Source organism: Hirundo rustica, chromosome 4, assembly GCF_015227805.2.
Source record: "Hirundo rustica isolate bHirRus1 chromosome 4, bHirRus1.pri.v3, whole genome shotgun sequence".
Classification (NCBI taxonomy): domain Eukaryota; kingdom Metazoa; phylum Chordata; class Aves; order Passeriformes; family Hirundinidae; genus Hirundo; species Hirundo rustica.
Genome location: NC_053453.1, coordinates 73340972 through 73359273, shown reverse-complemented (window position 1 = coordinate 73359273; position 18302 = coordinate 73340972). Strand labels below are relative to the sequence as shown.

The 18302-nt window shown below is 41.6% G+C and overlaps 1 protein-coding gene across 3 annotated transcripts in view; it reads left to right on the top strand.

Annotated features, from left to right (window-relative positions):
• PTPRO (protein tyrosine phosphatase receptor type O) overlaps nt 1–18302 on the top strand; it is a 168981-nt gene that overhangs the window by 101497 nt on the left and 49182 nt on the right. For all 3 annotated transcript variants that reach the window (XM_040063317.2, XM_058420384.1, XM_040063318.2), the window contains 5 exons: nt 4121–4394; nt 12933–13091; nt 14910–15062; nt 16649–17098; nt 18082–18243. In XM_040063317.2, the coding sequence (XP_039919251.1) occupies nt 4121–4394; nt 12933–13091; nt 14910–15062; nt 16649–17098; nt 18082–18243 (1198 nt within the window). The remainder of the gene's footprint in view (nt 1–4120; nt 4395–12932; nt 13092–14909; nt 15063–16648; nt 17099–18081; nt 18244–18302) is intronic.

Sequence of the window (18302 nt, the reverse complement as noted above, 5' to 3'; positions counted from 1 at the left end):
TTGATGCTGCAGGATTTGCTCTGTAAAAGCTGCCAAAAGTCAGATTTGTTTGGGATTTTAGTTCCACTTGTCTGGCATGAGATAATGAGATGCAGTTACCAGTGCTTTAATTTTACAGAGTTGATGAGTGTCCACAGCTCCTCTTAAAGTCAGCAGAACTTGTAACTACTTGCACTGCTGGTAATTGGGTTCTGGCACGATGTGTTTCAGAATGAGGCATTCAAAAGCTAGAGTGCTTAAAATTAGTGCTTGTTTTGCAGCTTTGATCTCTTCCCCATGTGTAAAACTCATTCTGTTATATGGAAATAAACCGAGGATATAAACTTCTGAGAAAAGGACTCTGAGCTCTGCTGCACACCATTCATTTCCCTGTTACTCTTTGGATATTGTTTATTTGACATGTTGTATATCTGCTTGCCTCCCCCTTCCTTTCTATTTTAATTGGGACCTGGTTATTGGCTGTGAATTCCACTAACATGACTCATCCCTGCTCTGGAAGTGACTGTGAACAGGCATCACATTGTGGGATTTACTTCCCCCCTCCTTTTTTATTTTTTTTTTTCCCCCCCTTCTAAGTGCTTTATCGTGGCACGAGCTTGTAATAATAAACTAGGAAGGAAGTTGGAGCTAATCATTTGGTTCTGAATGCACAAGCCCTGCCAAATTTCCCCACAGGCTTGAAACAGCCGCTCAAGCTGTGACACCAGCAAATTAAATCCTGGGGGTAGCTGACCAGAAGTAATGAAATGTGTATTTACCATACTGATGCTGTCAGTCTTAAGACACACACTGGCTTTACAATCTAGTTAAGTGGGGCACGTTTGTCACTTCCAGTAGTGTTTAGAGAAAATACTCAGGTTTTTTTCTTAGCCTTCTTTTCAAAATCACCAGCCCAGTGCTGGCTGGCAACCCTGACCTTGGACTACTTGAAGAACGGATGACGGGAATGGTCTGTCCTTCATAACGCTGCCCAAGTGAAATCCATATTCCAAAGGATAAATGATTCTGTCCCGTGACATGTTAATTGACAATTCTTTTTATTGATCTCCTATCTGTCACTCCAGTCTGAGCAGGTGAAATTGGAGGCTAAAAGTTATTTCAAGAGCCGGTGGGGAATAACCAACAGATGTCTCCCACAAACCATGTGTCCCGTGCATGCAGCAGCTGGAAAGCCTGTGAGCACACAGGGGTGTGGAAGAGGGACACAATCACTGGAAAGGGGCCACTCGGGAGAGGGATGCATCCTGCAGATGGGCACGGTGATGGGTTGGGTGGCTGCTAAGGAGATGGCCCTCAAAAAATGCATCATGGCAGCAGGGCTTCCAAAGCACAGGGATGAGGGAAGCTATCGTTTCACAGTCCCCACGTGCTTGAGGTGATAGAGGACTCAAAAAAGCTATTCACCCCAGAGAGGTGTCATAGGTACCAACAGCAAATGTCTGAGAGTTTTGTTTAGCTAGCAGAGGCCTTCTGTGGTAATTGTGTTGAAGAAGACTCATGAATCATTTGCTGAATGGCGCTTGCTGCAGGTTCACGAAAACATTGAGGGGGGAAAAAATGAAAGTACGGTCTTCATCGTGGTTAATACAATACCCATGGAAGAATCAAAGAGTGAAATCACAACCCACATGAGCATTCTCTGAAAGCACCTAATTATATCTTAGGAGTGCCCATGACTGCAGTTATATGCCTAATTTCCAGCTGTACTTGATAAGCGTAGCAAATTATTTCTAGTACAACCAGCTCTAAGGAACTCGCTTTGAACTGTTTGTTGGCATGTATAAATTCATTTGGTGCTTTGGGCTGGCTCTCCATGGCGAGGTAGGCACGTGGAGCTAGTGCCTGTGGAATTCAGTGCCAAGGCGAAGGGAAGGCCAGGATAATTTTAGGGACAACGCCATTCTTTTTCCTCTAGCGAAGCATTAAAATGCAAGTCTGTGGGAGGTCGAACCCCACAAACTTCTGTGGGATTATACATGAGCTTCAAGCTCAGTGTGTAGGAATAACCTTGCTGAGTCCTTGCGTGGTGTTGGAAGACAACCACGGCTTCGGTGATAGTGCATGTGGTTTTGGAAAGACAGCTCACCTGTGCCTTCCTTCTCCTGTTTTCCCAAACCAGGAGGGCTCAGGATTGATTCCACATTTTCTTGGTGAAAAGAAAATAGGGAGGAAGAAGGGTAAGAGAACCTCTACTTGGTTTCGACCAGATCTAAGCATAATCCTTGGTTAAATGTTTGAGTCTGTGTGAATCCAAATGCAAGACTAAGGCAAAACACAACCAGCTGAGGTGTAGAATTTTGATCTACTCAAGGGTAAGCCTGCTGAATTCAGCTCAGGCTGAGGAAAACACATGGAAGCTTTTATGTGGTTGTAGTCTTACATTGTAAACCTTTTGGAACAATGGCTTTGCCATCTGTGAAAAATTACCCAGACTTCCTCACCAAAATATTCTCCCACTGATAACACTGGCAGACGCAATTTTAACAACTTAAAAGTAATTTTTTAAACTAAATTAAACCTCAAATCAGCAGCTGATTTGAGTTGCATAGCCTCTATTTTTAATCTCAGGCTTGGATCTGTCTAGACAGGTTATCCTCTTTGAGTTGGACTGATTATGTGCTTTGTGCCTTGCTCCCCTGTTGGGTGAGATGAGTGGCTTTGCTCAGGGCCTTTGTCTCAAGCCTGTGGCTTTGCCTCTAGGGTGGTATAACCTTAGGTGCACTGTAAATGTCAAAGCCCAATGATGACACCATGAATAAATGTAAAGAAAGACTGCTGCTCTTTTAAATCTTATGCTCCTAGAACCAATCATTTATTCTTGGCAGGTTTATTTCAGTTGTTGATTTTGTTGTGGGTGTTTTTTTGCTGGTTTGTTTGTTGCTTTGAGGTGTTTTTTTGAATGCCAGGAATTTGCAACACCGTATGTGTGAATTTCAAATAAGAATCCTGGTTCTTGCAGCGTAAATCCCAGAAATATTCTTTACATTGAAGAACTCCCACTAAACAAAACCACAAGAAAGTAGGAGGCAGTCAGGCTGCTAGAATTAATCTCTGAAGGAGGTCTCTAGCTCTCTCTGATACAGGAATGGCTTGATGGAAGAAGTTGCAAACTAACCTTGCTTTTCCACCTTTCCCTGAGAACTCTCAGCCTGTGAAATATGAAGGAAAAAAAATACTGTGGAGTTGGGAACCGAAAATACCAGATATTACAGTTTTCACAGGGGGTAAAAAAAAAAAGTATAAGCTGTGGTGTGGTTAATAAACAAAAAGGCAACTCTTAAAGCAAGCTTGAACTTTTCCTTCTCATTAATTAGCATGAATCTGTTTTGAAATTCCTGCAGAGAACAAGTGCTTCTCCTAACAGCTGCCTTGAAATTAATAAAAAGGAAAGTGTTTTCAGCTGGCAATGCCTTAACACGCTCATGATACATGAAAACAAGGTTAAATTGCTTCTTTCTCTCTACTACTAGTAAAAGCAATTTTGAAAATTAAGTGCTGTAGCTTAGGAAATGAAAAGTGCTGGCCAGAACTATGGACATAGTGGTGGGAGCTGCTTATCACTTGGCACTTGCTGAAATGGGCGTGTTTGGAAAAGCTTAGGCAGTCCCAAAAATTATTCTTCAGTTGTAGGCTTTCAGAATATATTGCATTGAGGAATATATGATGCTGTTTCTGCAAGATAAAAAAGTCTTGATTTAATCACCTCTTTTTGGGGGGGGATTTAAATGACTTTGAGGCTTTACTGGAAATCCTCTTGCCCCTGATACCCTCTACAATCTCATCCTTCTTCTGCTCTACTTCACCTTTCCTCATGAAAGGATGACAGAGGCTTTATTGCCCAGGATGTAAGGAATGGAGTACCTGGAGAGCACACACAGCAGGATCCAGCCTGCGCTGCAGAGAGACTGGCCTCTGATAATCAGATACCTCTGGGCGTTGCCTGACTGCGAACTGCAGCCTGAATTAATCGCTCCCGTTTGATGATAACTCTCCTGTAGAATATAAGATGTAACTTTATTGCAAATATAACATGAGTGCCTGATGAATAACAAGGGAAACAGGTGAAAGTAAAATACTAGATTTTTTTTACTTCAATGAACTCTTTATTCTTGCCTCGTAGAATGCAGAACCTTTCCAAGTTGCTGTCCGAGAAGACAATTGTATCATTGTCTCCCTGGAGGCATCAGATGTGGTGAGCTCATCCTCTGTCTACGTTGTGAAGATAGCTGGAGAATCCAAGAACTACTTTTTCCAGTTTGACGAATTCAATAGCACTTTACCCGCCCCTGTGGTTTTTAATGCCAAATACCATGGCCTGTATTACATAGTGACTCTCTTGGTAGTGAACTCTAACATGGTTTCCAAGTCAGCGAGATCAATCACTGTGTTAACCAGTAAGTAGCACCTTCTTCTTCTTTTCTTCTGTTTCTTGTCCCTGTGTGTGCCTTTTTTCCCACAGAAGTTCTTCTTGTGAAGAAGGTTGGGTGGTTGTTGGTTTTTTTTTTTTGTCAGTGGGCCCTGTTCGTGAGTAGGATGCATCCCTGTGTGAGACCAGTAGGGAAGAAGGCTTGACAAGGTGTGAGTGGAAATTCACAAGGTGTGAGTGGGAATTCACGAAGTGTGGGCAAAAAGGAAGGAAAGGCTGGAGGTTTCCCCTGGCTGACCCTTCCTGAACACTGAGGTGTAACATACTAAAGCAGTGTGACGAATGAACCTCCTTTTTCAGATCTTCATCCTAAACCCTTTTGTTCATCCTAAACCCTTTGAACCATGAGTTTCAAAAACCTAGTAAAGGGCATGACAAGTGTTGAGTGACATTTCAGTGTAAGCACTCTTATGTGGTGAGTTTTACTCTGTTTTAAATGCTGTAACATTGTTTTTTTGATTGCTGATGTGTGGAAACAATACTAAACTTGGAAAGCAGGCACCAGTCACCAAAACCATGTGATTCTGCCAGTACAGCTGAAGGTGCTTGTGATGGAACACATTTGTAGTAGCCTGTCTCTTACTATCTCCAGGTGCATTGGTCCTGGGGGAGATGTGTGATTTTGTTTCCTCTGTCACCATACAAAGTAACACAGATTTCCAGCTGTGCTTCTGGCTCAGAAGTTGATGCAGGGCCGGTTCCATGTGCCAACCTGGAAATTGAAAACAATTTGTAGAATATAAAATGATTCTTTCATCTGGAAGATGACAAAAATCTGTTTGGATGGAGCCAGACTCATTTTCAGATTTTTTTTTTTTTTCCCCCTCTCTAAATGGTACCTTGAATCCTATGGGTTGTACTACATCTGAGGAATGGTTCTGATTTCTTGTACCTGTATTATTGCGCCAACTAGGAAACACCATCCACATTAATAGCATTTAAAGCATGTTAAAGTAAGGTTCATGTGTTATTGAGTGAGGTGCCTAAAATTTAGGAGTAACAAGATTTTGCATAATCTATACATTCTTCAGCCTTCCCTTGTGTGCTCAAACTGATGAAAAACCATGAAGGATCCCATGGGAAAAGTATCATGTTGTTGGGTAATGCAAGTACTGAACAATTTCAGGGTTCACAGGCAGCCTGAATTTCCTTTCCTTTGGCTGCTTTAACCTCATAAGCAAAGTAGTGATTTTAATCCAATTTTCTATCTTATGGGTTTTTTTTCCTTCAAAGAAAATAATTAAAGCATCTGTTGTCATATAGAACTGGAAAAAAATGCCTTGCTATTATGCATTTTTAGCAGGTTTTGGGTGCTGCATTTGCAGTTGTGCAGCAGGGCTCGTTGCTCTTTGATTTCCAGAGCCCACGAGGGTCCCTGGGAGCAGGGAAGGTGTGATCCAAGCTGGCAGAGGGTGCTCCTGTGCAGGGCATCTCTGAAGGAAGAAGGAAGCCAGACTCACTCAGCCCACCAAAACCAACCCCAGGCTCCCCATTTCTGGCTCAGGGGGTTTCCACAAGGTGGAAAAGCGTGAAGCTCTTGGCTCCAAGGGCATGTCCTGTGTCACTCTCCCTCCTCCAAGGCTTGATGGGTTCATCACCTGGGTGATGGGGGTGCGCTGGCAGCACCTTGGGGTTTCCTGCTGTGGCCTCTGCTGCTCCCCAGCAGACCAGGAAGGACCAGGGATTCTGGAACTCAGCCAGTGCTGCCAGTGGGAAACAAAGAGAGGACTGGGGATTTCTCTGGTTCTGCCTCAACAGAGCGACAGCCACGTCCCTGGAAAAGAAAGGGCAGTCCTGCAGGCAGCAGCGAAGGATGCTGTACTGAACCCTAAAAGGGGGCTGCAAATTGGGAGCTTTGGGAGGGAAAGGATCCAATCTCCTCCGTGATATTTCCTGTCAGGCAGACTGATGAGTGCTGCCTCTCTTGTAGCAGCCTTTGCTCCTAATTTCATCTTCTGGAGCACAAGGCTACAGAGCTGAAAGTAAATTTGGAATGAAAGGGCAGTGTGGCTGCGTGGGCTTTTTAAGGTGTTTCAGTACCCTTCAGGTTTTGAGAAGAGATCTTAAAACTCCTGTAGTGACCGCTGGTTTTTCCTACAAAAATGCATGAGGTGGTATTTGGTTGGTTGTTGGGATTTTCCCCCCCTTATTGGTATTGTCCACTGCCTGTTTTACATAATTTTTATGACTATCAATTAATTCATTTTTTGGCAGGCCATAATTAGGATAGATTTATATTTTTCTCTTTGCCCTATGCTCTCTAATTGTTTCACATTCTTGGTTTATTTAATCATGCAAAGATAGGTAACTATCTAGATTATTCCATCTCTGTCTTACACATGAAAGAGTGGCACATTGTAATTAGCTTCCAGTACCAAATTAACTCCTGTTCTAACCCCATTGGTGTCAGGAGAGCTTTACCAGTGGCAGATTGACCCCAGATTAAATAGGCTGCCATAAAATAAATCAAGCAGGATGCCAGTGTGGTTACTCCCAAGGCAGTGCTCACAAGAGTTTTTTGGGATCTTCTGCAGGGGAGATCCAGCCTTTCAGCGTGTGCTGGAGGTCTGAGCTTCACACAGAGCTGTGTGTACCCAGAAAGTGCTCATCAAAACGAGAACAAGGTCCCTCAAAGACATTACCTACTTAGAAATTCAGGGAGAGTCGTGAGAGGGCTCTGCTTTCTGATGGTATATCCTGATGACATTTCCTTTCTCCCGTTCACGTCTCCCATCAATATGCTACATCTAAGGGAATTGGCAGGAAAAAGAAGAACCCATTTAAGAGAAAACTTTTCTTTTACCCCTTAAAGTTTTCTGGCCAAAAAAGCACTGAAAAGCTAACAAAATACATATTTTATACATTGTAAGTAGTATAAATATGTGTAACTCTTCATATAAATATATGGACATAAATATGTACATGTAGAAATACAAAATCATGTCACATAAATATACCTATAACATAGAATCATAGCATCATTTGGGTTGGAAAAGACCTCTAAGATAATCAGGTTCAGCCATTAACCCAACACTGTCAAATTCACCTGTCCTCAAGTGCCACCTCCACATATTTTTGAACATTTCCAGAGATGGCAACTCAATCACTTCCCTGGGCAGCCTTTTCCAATGCCTGATCACCTTTTCAGTGAAGTTTTTTTCTTATAACCTCAAGATTTTTCAGGCACAATTTGCCCTTAATGGATCCATCCTGGCTGTCTTGGATCTCCTCCTTGTCTTGCATGTGAGCATGTAATCCATGCACTTGTTCGTGTGTGTATGTTCCTTTCGAGGTTTCCATTGTTAATTTGGTTAATTTTGTTAATTTTCTACAAGACTGCTCAGTTCTGCCTGCCTCTGATTGGAATAATTTCAGGTTTTTCTCATGTTGATCACGATGCCACAAACTACAGAATTTCCTCGTTTAGGCTCTCTGGTCCAGATTGTTGTGATGAAAAGGATGAGCTATTTGAAAACTCACAGATGAGATACCTGTAACATGGAATTTTAGCACAAAATGGCACTTTTCTGCTTCTGAGTCTGTAGCAAAGTTGTGTTCAGCAAATTGGGCTCAGTGCTTCGCTGAAGGAGAAAAATAGAAACCCTGACTGCTTTTTAAAGATCCTTGCAAGGGTTTTGACAAGAATAGTTGTGAGACTCTCACCCTCCTGGCTGGATTCCTCTGAATCCTGTGAACCTCACCCTCCTGGCTGGATTCCTGTGCTGTGCCTGTCAGTGTGACCTGCCTTCCAGTCTTAAGTCTGGACAATGTTGAAGTAGTTCTGGTACCTAACACAACTGTTTCAGGCCTGCTTTTCTCTGCTCTTGGAGCTTTGGTTTTTCAATGGGGATGAAGTAACTCTGGAATTCACAGAGTTTTTTTAGTGTTTTGAAATAATTTGACTGAAAATTCCACCTTAATACTAATTGATTTTAAAGTATTTTATGAAATAAATAAGGAGCGCATCTGTAAAACCGGGGACGGATATTTTCCCTCACTCATCCTACATTTTCCCAGCTTGAAGCCTTACTTTATTCTTCCCAGAGTGTCATACCCATAAAGCATTTTCTTCCTTTTTTTTTTTTTTTTTTTTTTTCATATTCACTGTCAGCTTTATATTGTGAAGGAAAAAATACATTTATACATTTGAAGAAATGGGGAAAGCGGTACATTGCAAAGCTATTGCATGCTGCAAGAAAAAAAAGTGTGTCTGCTGGGAATTGGAGAAATCTGGATCTGAGGCTCTCTGATGGTAATTAAGAGCAGCTCTGCCTGGCTTTTATTTCAGCTGATGATTAGGAGTTTTGAGTGGTAAAATGCCTCATTGTTTCAAAAGCTGGTGGTTCCTTACATACATGACTGTGAAATATATTCCCTTTAGGGAGAGTTCTGCCTCTGGGTCTCCTAGAAATATTCTCCTCGAGAGGCCAACAAGTTGCCTGGGACTCTGATCTCCAGCCCTCAGAAAATAGTTGGCATTAGACTCAGTTAATGCCCTGTTGTCATTGTGCCAGATGCTGCAGGAAGTGATTCAGCAGGTCCAGTCCTTTCCTCTGGCTTGTTAATGGATCTGAACTCTTTAACTCGGAGCTTCAGAGGGTTTTTTTTTTTTTTTCCCCCTAATGAAATGTGAAACTTTAGCCCTTCATGTTTTTCTTTCTTAAAGGATGGTGTGAAACACCTTTAAAAAGGCTGGTAATCTGTGGCAGCCCTAGCTTTGAAATGTAACTCAGAACAGCGTCTGGGTCCATTAGTGCTCATCTTTTCCCAGCAAATTAAACCATATTATCCTCTTTTTAGGGTGAAAAAACTTCCCCATCAGAATCAAAGAAACAGAAAGGACTGCAACCATATGATTTCCTGCTGTAGTTTGCCTTGTAAGGAGGATCTAAACAATTGGCCTAAATCTGTTCACCAACAACAGCTATACCTTTGTTCTTGTGACAACATTATTTTCTAGGTTGTATCATCTTTTGATTTATCACCCTGTGTGGCCATGTAGAAATTGCACTATGTGTCATCATTTTCGCTTATATTCCCCCTTGGTAAGCAATAGCACAATATCACTATTGCCTGCCATAAACTTGAACTTTATGTTCTCAAAGTATCGAACAACAGCTTCTTTAATCTCAAAGATGGTTTCTTTTTATCCAGAGCTAAAACATCCTAAATCAACATTATGTAGGTTTACAGCTACATAAATAGTGTCATCCTGGGGAGAAAATTACATAATTCACAACTTCTTCCTGTGAATAAAGGGAATTACCCATGGGGGTTAGGTCACTCTGTTAATGGGGCATCTTTTTAATAAAAGTCACAATATGGAGGTAAATAGTGATCATTGTGGGTTCCAATGTGAGAAGCAAGAGGTTTCAGTCCCATATGTAATGCTGCATTCTAAGGTACAGCAGTAATCAGTCATTAATTCCATTTGTAGAGTGACCCAATCTACACATATTACAAACAAATTTATTTAGTTTAAAATATGGTACTTATTTTCACAGCACCTTTTTTCCCCCTGAATTGCAATTATTAATGCATCTTACACAAATTGAATGCATTAATGGAGGATTTATCATTCAGAATTTTCTAGGGCATTTGAAGAAGTGATGTTAGGCACTTTTATTATGCTATCTTGATGCTTGTATAATGCAACTTATGCACTATATGCAAAATGCTGGAAAGTCTAGAATAAACAGGAAGTTTATCCTGTAAGCAGATAAAATGGGAAAGCAGAGGACTCTGAGACACTGAGAAAAATGGCAAATTTAGGATTTGATCCTGCAATCTTGTCTATGTGTGTGTAGTATAATCTCCAAGTCTAAAAATAAAGAGATTGTAAGTGAAGAGGTACTTTAAACTGTTAGAGGGACACTGAAATACTCTAAGTCCCTTCTGTAATATGACTTCAATGAGGTACAGAGCTTTTATTAAGCTCTAAGTATTATATTTCTGTGATTCCACTTTATTTAGGCTATTTCCTGACAGCCACCGAAATCTGTGGCAAGGCTGGATCCTAAACACTAAAACAGTAAAATTGAAAAGGCCAGACTGTTTATGCTCTGAATTATAAACACAGATAGCAGAGAGTGGCATTTTACATATTCTTTGATTTTAATAACCCTCGGAGCAGTTAGTAAAAGTGAAAGATGGAACATGATGGCTATCTGCTGAGCGTTCTTTTAATTTCACAGCGTGCAAATCGCGAAGATTTGGTGCTGAAGGAAGTAAGATAATGGAAGAACCTTTAAATTGCATTATGTCACTCATGCAGCTCTGCTAACATCAGCCAGGAGCAAGGAGGGGATAGCGACATGAAAGAGAGACTGTGGCGATTACCGCTTAATTCAATTGTTGGTTAATTAAATCAAAGCATCAGGAGGAAAAATCATTTGGATTAAAAAATGAATACAGCTCCCATCCTTTATTTGATTTGTTGTCGGAAGGAATAAATGGGGTAATTGAATCAGTGGCATGAGAAAGTTTCGGTAATTCTTTGAGAAATGAGGAGATCTCGGACGTGAATGAGATAGCAGGAGAAAGCCCAGGGCGAACCCGCTAACGTGAGAGATGGCTGCACAGGGGCACTGTGCTATTTAGAGAATGTTATTGACATTTAAACTACTCTGGCGTGCTGTGGGAGCTGTGATATGAACCCTCTGGTCATGTGGGTAGTCATTTCCAGTGTTTATTTCGGAATAAGCGATGGGAAGAGCGTTGGCAGAAAGAAGAGGGTAGGTTTTGCTTCCCGTGCTCTGCTTTACTCCTGTTTATTTCTAGGCTATCATGAAATGACAGCAGGATTTTCACAGATCCCATCACTGAAGTGCCTGTTAGTGTCCGTGAGGTGGGGAGTTTCTCTTTGCAAGCGTTTAATGTACAAATATAGTGATATATATCTGATGGAGATAATGAAGTGCCTTTGCCGTGAGTAATAGTTTAATGGTCCCAAACTATTGCATTTCCATGCTCTGGCGAAGTTAGAAATGACAACACGTTGGTGTTGGTGAGAGATTCTGTTTGCATCTATGGTTTCATTCCCAGTTGTTTTTTCTTCTCTGTTTCTCTCCACATCTTAAAGCTGTAGGGAAAATACTCTGGTGGTCATTGGGATTTAATTTTCTCTTTCTCTGCAGTCTTGCTTTTCCATCTTTGATTAACCTACTCCACCTCCTGTGGGATAATTCCGCTTTTGATACTGATCTTGCCATTTCATCTACTCTTTCTCTTGCCCGTTGTGACTGTGCTCTTTGGGGGGAAATATTGTATTAGTTTTTTTCCAGGGCCTAGGGCAGCAGAATGTTGAACTCAAATGGGTCCTGTAAGGCCACACTAATCAGCAGCCTGAATTTTGCAATCTGATCCCTATAGTGTGAAAGAACTAAATCAACATGCTAATCTTTATAAGGATGTAGGCATAATTGCATTATCTCTATTAAAATATGTTACTATGACAAATTTCAGCTAACAGTATAACCTTGCTTGGACCTCTTAACCACAGGTTAATTGGGTTGCTGTCAATTTTTTCTTGCTGAGGAGAGCATTGAAGGTGTTCTTTCTTTTAGTTTTTCTTGGGGTTTTTTTGTGGTTTTTTTTTTTTTTTTTTTTAAATGAATAGAGAAGGCTGAATAAAAATGTGACTCTCTTATTGTCAGCAACGAGTGAACTGACATGGCTTTCCTCAGCTGATGGAGCCACACTGGTCTGGATTTCAGATCACAGGACACAGGATATTTTTCTTACTTTTTGTGGCCTCCCTGACTCTGAGTTCAGAGCCCTGGAGCAACAGTTCCTGACTTGCTTCCTTCCTGTGCACAGGCTTTCCCTGTGCCCTCCAATAAATCACTTTACTTCTCTGTATCTCAGCTCTTTGTAAAATAACGGTAGTGGCACTGTTTATTTTGTAGAAGTTTGATGTGGATAAACAGGTAAGGACGGAGGCCCTCTCACATGGTAGGTATGGGGACTGCATAATGACCCATGAAATAAAGAAGTGTATAGATACCAAAACAGGAGGTCTTTTTTCACGTAGCTTCCTTCACAGTCATTACACAGATAATTTTCTCAGCTCATCTTAAAAGCTCTACATTTATGCTGAAGTCACAAGCAGTTTCAAGTGTCCTGTTGATTTTGTCTGGGCGCTTTTACATGATTGACAAGTATTGAAGATGAAAATGTTTCTGAGGTGGTGACCGTGAGTGCTTAAATAATAACATTTTTTTAATGTTAAATATGGACATTTTTCTGGTAAAGCATGATTGTTAAGAAGATGCCTTCTTTGAAGGGAGGAGAATATAGAAATGCTGGCTTTGACAATGTCCCAGGTAGCTTTGCCCCACCTCAGTGAAGCCCCAAATATTACCTGGTAGATGTAAGAGTGCCTGTGCCATACCTACAAAACCATTTATTTTCATTGGTATTGTATATGTGCAAAGAACTCAGTTTGCCTATTAATCTGCCCCTTTCTTCCTTTTTTTTCCCCCTCTTTTGTTTGTATGTCCTTTAGAACCACTTCCTGTGAGCAATGTTTCTATCTATGATTACAAACCGTCTCCAGAAACGGGAGTGCTGTTTGAGATTCAGTACCCAGAGAAGTACAATGTTTTTACCAGGGTAAATATAAGCTATTGGGAAGGAAAAGACTACAGAACAATGCTGTACAAAGGTAGGAGGAAACTATTTCACCAAAAATTTGATACTAACTCTGGTGGAAACGTTTTAAACAGTAGCCTTAGGTGGGGTTTTGGCATGTGTTTATATAATGTTTTGGATTTCTGGTAATGTGCTTACATAAAACTTTTATGTCATGAAGTAAGGAATGGGTCTTTGAATCAAGCTGGTGGTTCAGTTGGACTTTTTAAAATTGCTAGAATCCTAGTTGTAGTGATGTTCCCTCTCTTTTGGATTTTAGAGGAAGACTCAGTGGTCTGGATTTTTGTGCTCAGTCTGAAATCAGCCTGGGACGGCAATCCCCAGCCGCTGGTGCTTCTGTGTCAGCTCAAAGCAATACAAAACCGCCCAGGCTCTTCCCTCTGGCCAAGGTTTCCTCTTTGGTCTGTAGCTGATAGGAAAGCTCTGGGATGTCCCAGGGGAGGGAAACCCGTTCAATAAACCAGATTGTTGGCACAGGATCAAACCTGGTGGTTCTGTATCACCATGCAGTGACAGTGCTAGGCTGTAGAGCGCATTAGTGCAGCATTCCGTGTTGTCCCTGAGCTAATAAACCCTGCTGCATAATAGAAATTTCAGTGTTCCTAAAGTAATCTAATCAGGGGTAATCAATCTAACAGTCTAGACAGCCTAAGCAGATAACCAACCTAACCACCTGAATGATCTAAACAAGAGCAAATTCTGCTTTCTTTTTTTCTTCATTCATAACTGAACCCTTTCTATTTGTTTACAACTTTTGCCCTGCAGTACAGCTCAAGCACAGTATCTGTCCCAGAGATATAAATGGGACCGTAAATGTCCTGTGGGGAGCACCCTAAGAGGTGAGGAAGGCACCCACATGTCCTGTGGACCCTGAAACCCCAATGGTTCACCATCCCATAGTGGCAGTAAAATGCCTTTGGGCAACCCAGTAGGTGCTGAAATGAATTTTAGGCACTGAATTAAGGATCCCAGCATAGAAGACTGGTCACTGGAAACTCTCTTTAAAGTCAGCAGAGGGAGATGCATACCTCTGGAAGGAGGTTAGAGAATCTGGGAGTCTCTTTGCTTCGATACAAAGCGGGGCTAAGAATTCCCATTTTCAATGCTGTAAAGTGCCAGAAGTTAGGAAGGATAAAGTCTGGATCCCAGCAGAAAATATAGGTGACCTCTTTGCAGAGAAGAAAAGGGACACCAGCAGGAATTTTTATCTTCTGTAGCAAATAGATGGCTCTGGGGGCTGTAACGCTAAATCTGCTGATAAATAAAAGAGTCAGCCTAAATGAGGAGATTCACTAATCAGCTTGCACACCCCTTCCCACAGCCCTAAGCAAGTTCTGTTCAGCCCTCACATGTGCTGGACGTGGGCCGAGCCCCTCGATTGTTCCTTTGAACGTCTCCCACAAATGCTGTGCCTCAGTCAGCAAAAGACCAGAGAGGCTTTTGCGTGCAGCAGTTAAAGGTCTGCAGGAGCTGTCAGATGCTCTTTGAGATATCCACTGCCACGTGGAGCAGGTTGCCAGGTTCAGTTCCCTTGCCAGTGAAAAGCAGCTCATGTTTTGTGCTGGGTCTTTTATATATATATATTTTTATTATTATTTTTTTTTCCTTTCTTTTTTCTGGTAGCAAAGTGGCTTTGACAGCCAGGAGAAGGGTTGGCAAACTGAATTATTACAATTTCATGTCTCAGAGCAGGCTGAAAAATATTTAAACATCTAAAACATTGCCCATTCACCATGTGCAGCCACATTATCCGAAAGTGAACATTTGATGCATTACCCTCTTAATTTATTTTTTTTTCCCCTTTCTTCTTTTCCCTTTAAACCTTCTGCAGATTTCTTTAAAGGTAAAACAGTTTTCAATCACTGGCTGCCAGGCATATGCTACAGTAACATCACATTTCAGTTGGTATCAGAAGCAACCTTCAACAAGAGCACACTCGTGGAGTACAGTGGGGTCCAGCACGAGCCCAAACAGCACAGAACAGGTGAAGAAAATTCTTCCACACCATTTCCAAGTCTGTATTGCTGCTTCTCTTGCTGCTGTGGGGAGGGGATTGACCCCACAGGGAGCAGGGTCTGCGTGGGAGGAGGATGTTGTGGCTTGCGTATGCGAAGAGTGCAGAGGGAAATTTGTGCGAGTGTTTCTGTTATAAACCTTGCTTCTTAGAAAATAACTTCTGCCTCACATGAGATATCCTCGGCCTCGCGCTAGGAATTAATTTTTAAACCACAGGAATAGCTGCACTGAGCAGACCATTGATCCATCTCTGTTGGTCTGTCTCCTTGTGCAGTGAATCATAGCTGAGCTGCTGGAGAGGACCTTCCTCGTTGTGCGCTTTTCCATCATGGAGAGGAATGTCATAGTTGCCCGACTTGGCGGCCAGTTTGTGCCCTGAAGCGTGAACTTTTAATTTCCAAGACAGCAACGTCGCAAAGGCTGAAAATTGCATTTGTTCAGGGTCCAGAACTAATTTAATTTGATCCTGGGACGGTGCCCAAAACTTTTTCGTTAATCTCTTGGACCGCAGACATTTATCAGGGTCCAAAGTGAAACGAACCAGCGATAAAATCAAAAGGCCAAATCTTCAGATGAATACACTGAAGTTGGTCCATTGCCTTGGACAGAACACAGCCAACTGATGCCAGCTGAGTTCTGTCCTGGAGACCCTAAATACAGTTGTTGAGATATTGAACCACAAACAACAGGATCGTGCTTTTATTTTTTTTCCTGTTGCTCTCCCATCCCTCATTTTTCACATGAACTGCAATGAGAATGTAGGGTCTGGTTTCCTGTTAGTGGCTGTGGCTGGGATGGGAGTTGAATAAATCAGTGCGCTGTAAAGTGGCAGCTTTAAAGGTGCCAGGCAAAATTATTTGCAGAGGCTACTCACACTTGGAGTGTGTAAGGAGAGGCAGAAAAGCAATTTACAGTGAGACAGACAAAATGCTGTGCGTTCACCTCCTGGCATCAGCTGAAGTAGCTGCTTTGTGTGCCAGAATCTTGTCTTGTGGAGATTCAAGTCTTAAGATCAAGCTTTCACAAATATTAAAATTTAAACTGATGTTTAATGCTTGTGAAAAGGCGGCTGCTAAAAGCATATGAAAAGCCCTACAGCAACGTGGTTATTTTTTTAAATACGAACTATGCCATATATTAGTTTTGCATATATATTTCAATTCATTTCTACAGAGGTAGGGTTTTTTTTTTCCATGATTGAGATCTTCCTGGAAAACACAATAAAATAAAATGAATGTAGATTCACCGTTACAAATTTACACTAGGGTAGCCTTGCTGTTGTAATAGCACTGAAGTTTGATTTACTGTGACTTCACATCTACTTTACTTCCTGGCATTCTTTAATTGTGATTATGCTGTGAATTTATACTCATCTTGATCCCACTACAATCACTTCTGGTATATCCATAAGAATACGTAAGACAAGGAAGGATCTTAGTAAGAACAAGTTATTTCAAACAGTCCCCGGAAGAATGGTATTTGTCTGGGGGTTTAGAACACTTAAAGGTGCACAGAACATACCTATTAAAAGACTATCCCTTGCTTCTCTTTTAGTTCCTTACCCACCTCGAAACATTTCTGTCCAGATCATACCAATCAACAGGAACAACTGGGAGGAGCACAGCGGGAATTTCGCCGAGGAATCCTTCATGGGACCGCAAGAAATCATAAGGAAAGAGAAAGCCAGGCACCCCTCTGAGAGCCCCACTGGAATCCCAGCAGCGAACTCGTCTGCAGCCTGGCTGGATGAGCCCTCCAACAGCACCGCGTACGGAACCACCGCGCAGCCATCCTGGTGGTCCAACGAGGCCGAGTCATCCGAGGGGGAAGAGGAGTTTGTCAGCGCGGTTTCCAGTGCTTTTGGAGCCGGTGATGCCAAGGCTGGGTCTGGCAGGCCCACGGCAGAGCCCCCTCCCTTCCTTCCTGTGCAGATGGTGCTGACCTGGCTGCCCCCAAAGCCCCCCACTGCGTTCGATGGTTTCCACATCAATATTGAACGGGAAGGTAAAGCCGAGCCTCGTGCCGCTCTCGTCCTTCTTTTCTAGAGTTCCATTGGTGGTCGCCTCCTCTACAAATTATCAATTGTCAAGTACTGTGTTGGAAACCTGGTCACTGAGAATTTTAGACTTTCTGTGCTGACAAACACTAACCTCCCCCCAAAAACCTACATTTAACCTGAGACCGTAGAGAAAGCTTCCAAAATTGAATGGTAGAACTGAAATTATGAGTGTATATTTTAAATAGAAGTGTGTAATATCACACAGAGGAAAACTAAGAGTTTAAAGTTTTAAAATATAGTAATATAGATATATATAAAACAAAATAGAAGTATTAAAACAGGAACTAGTCCTTCTTTCTCACTTTCTTCTTCATAAGTCCAAGTAGTATTTTAAAATTAAGTTGAAAAGTCCACATTACAGACCACAAGTAGTTAGTTATTGAACTAAAAGTAAAAATAATTTAAGTATAATTTCTTAATTAGACAGTTTATCCTTTAAAAACCTCATAGAAAGAGGTCTACAACTCCATTTTTAGTTTGTTAAAGTGCTAAAGAACTCATGGTTTGTAAAACTGTAATATAGATAAGAATTAATAAACATTGAAGTCCGAACAAAAAAAATACCATCTCGCACATTTAATCCCAACCCTAACAAAAAGAAGATAAAACACTACAGTACTGTGCTTCAGAGGGCTTTGTTAGACCCCATGTATTACTTGAGGAGTTTTTGCATGGAGTAGCATCTGCTTCTGGCTGGGCAACATAAAAGTGAGGGAGGAGCAGTAAACCACAGTTTGCATTTCCCTTTTGTTAAATGAGATTTATACTGTTGTACGTATTGCCACACTGTTTGAATGCAGTCCTTTTGGTACCTTTTAATCCCACAGCTGAAACATGATCAGCATTTTTGATGTAAATAATTTCCTTGGTGGCTGAGACCTTTCAAGCCTCAATTAATCCGCACTCTTTTTTCCCCTCCCCGATTTAGAGAACTCCACAGAATTTTTGACTGTGAGTGAGGACACTCACAAATTTGTTGCTGAACTGAAAGAACCAGGAAAATATAAGTTGTCTGTAACAACATTTAGCTCCTCTGGCTCTTGTCAAGTTCGGGGAAGTCAATCAGCAAAAACACTTAGCTTTTACATCAGTAAGTATCTCATCAAACTCTTCTTTTTCTCCCTGAGCTGTAATGTACAGAGTTTGACC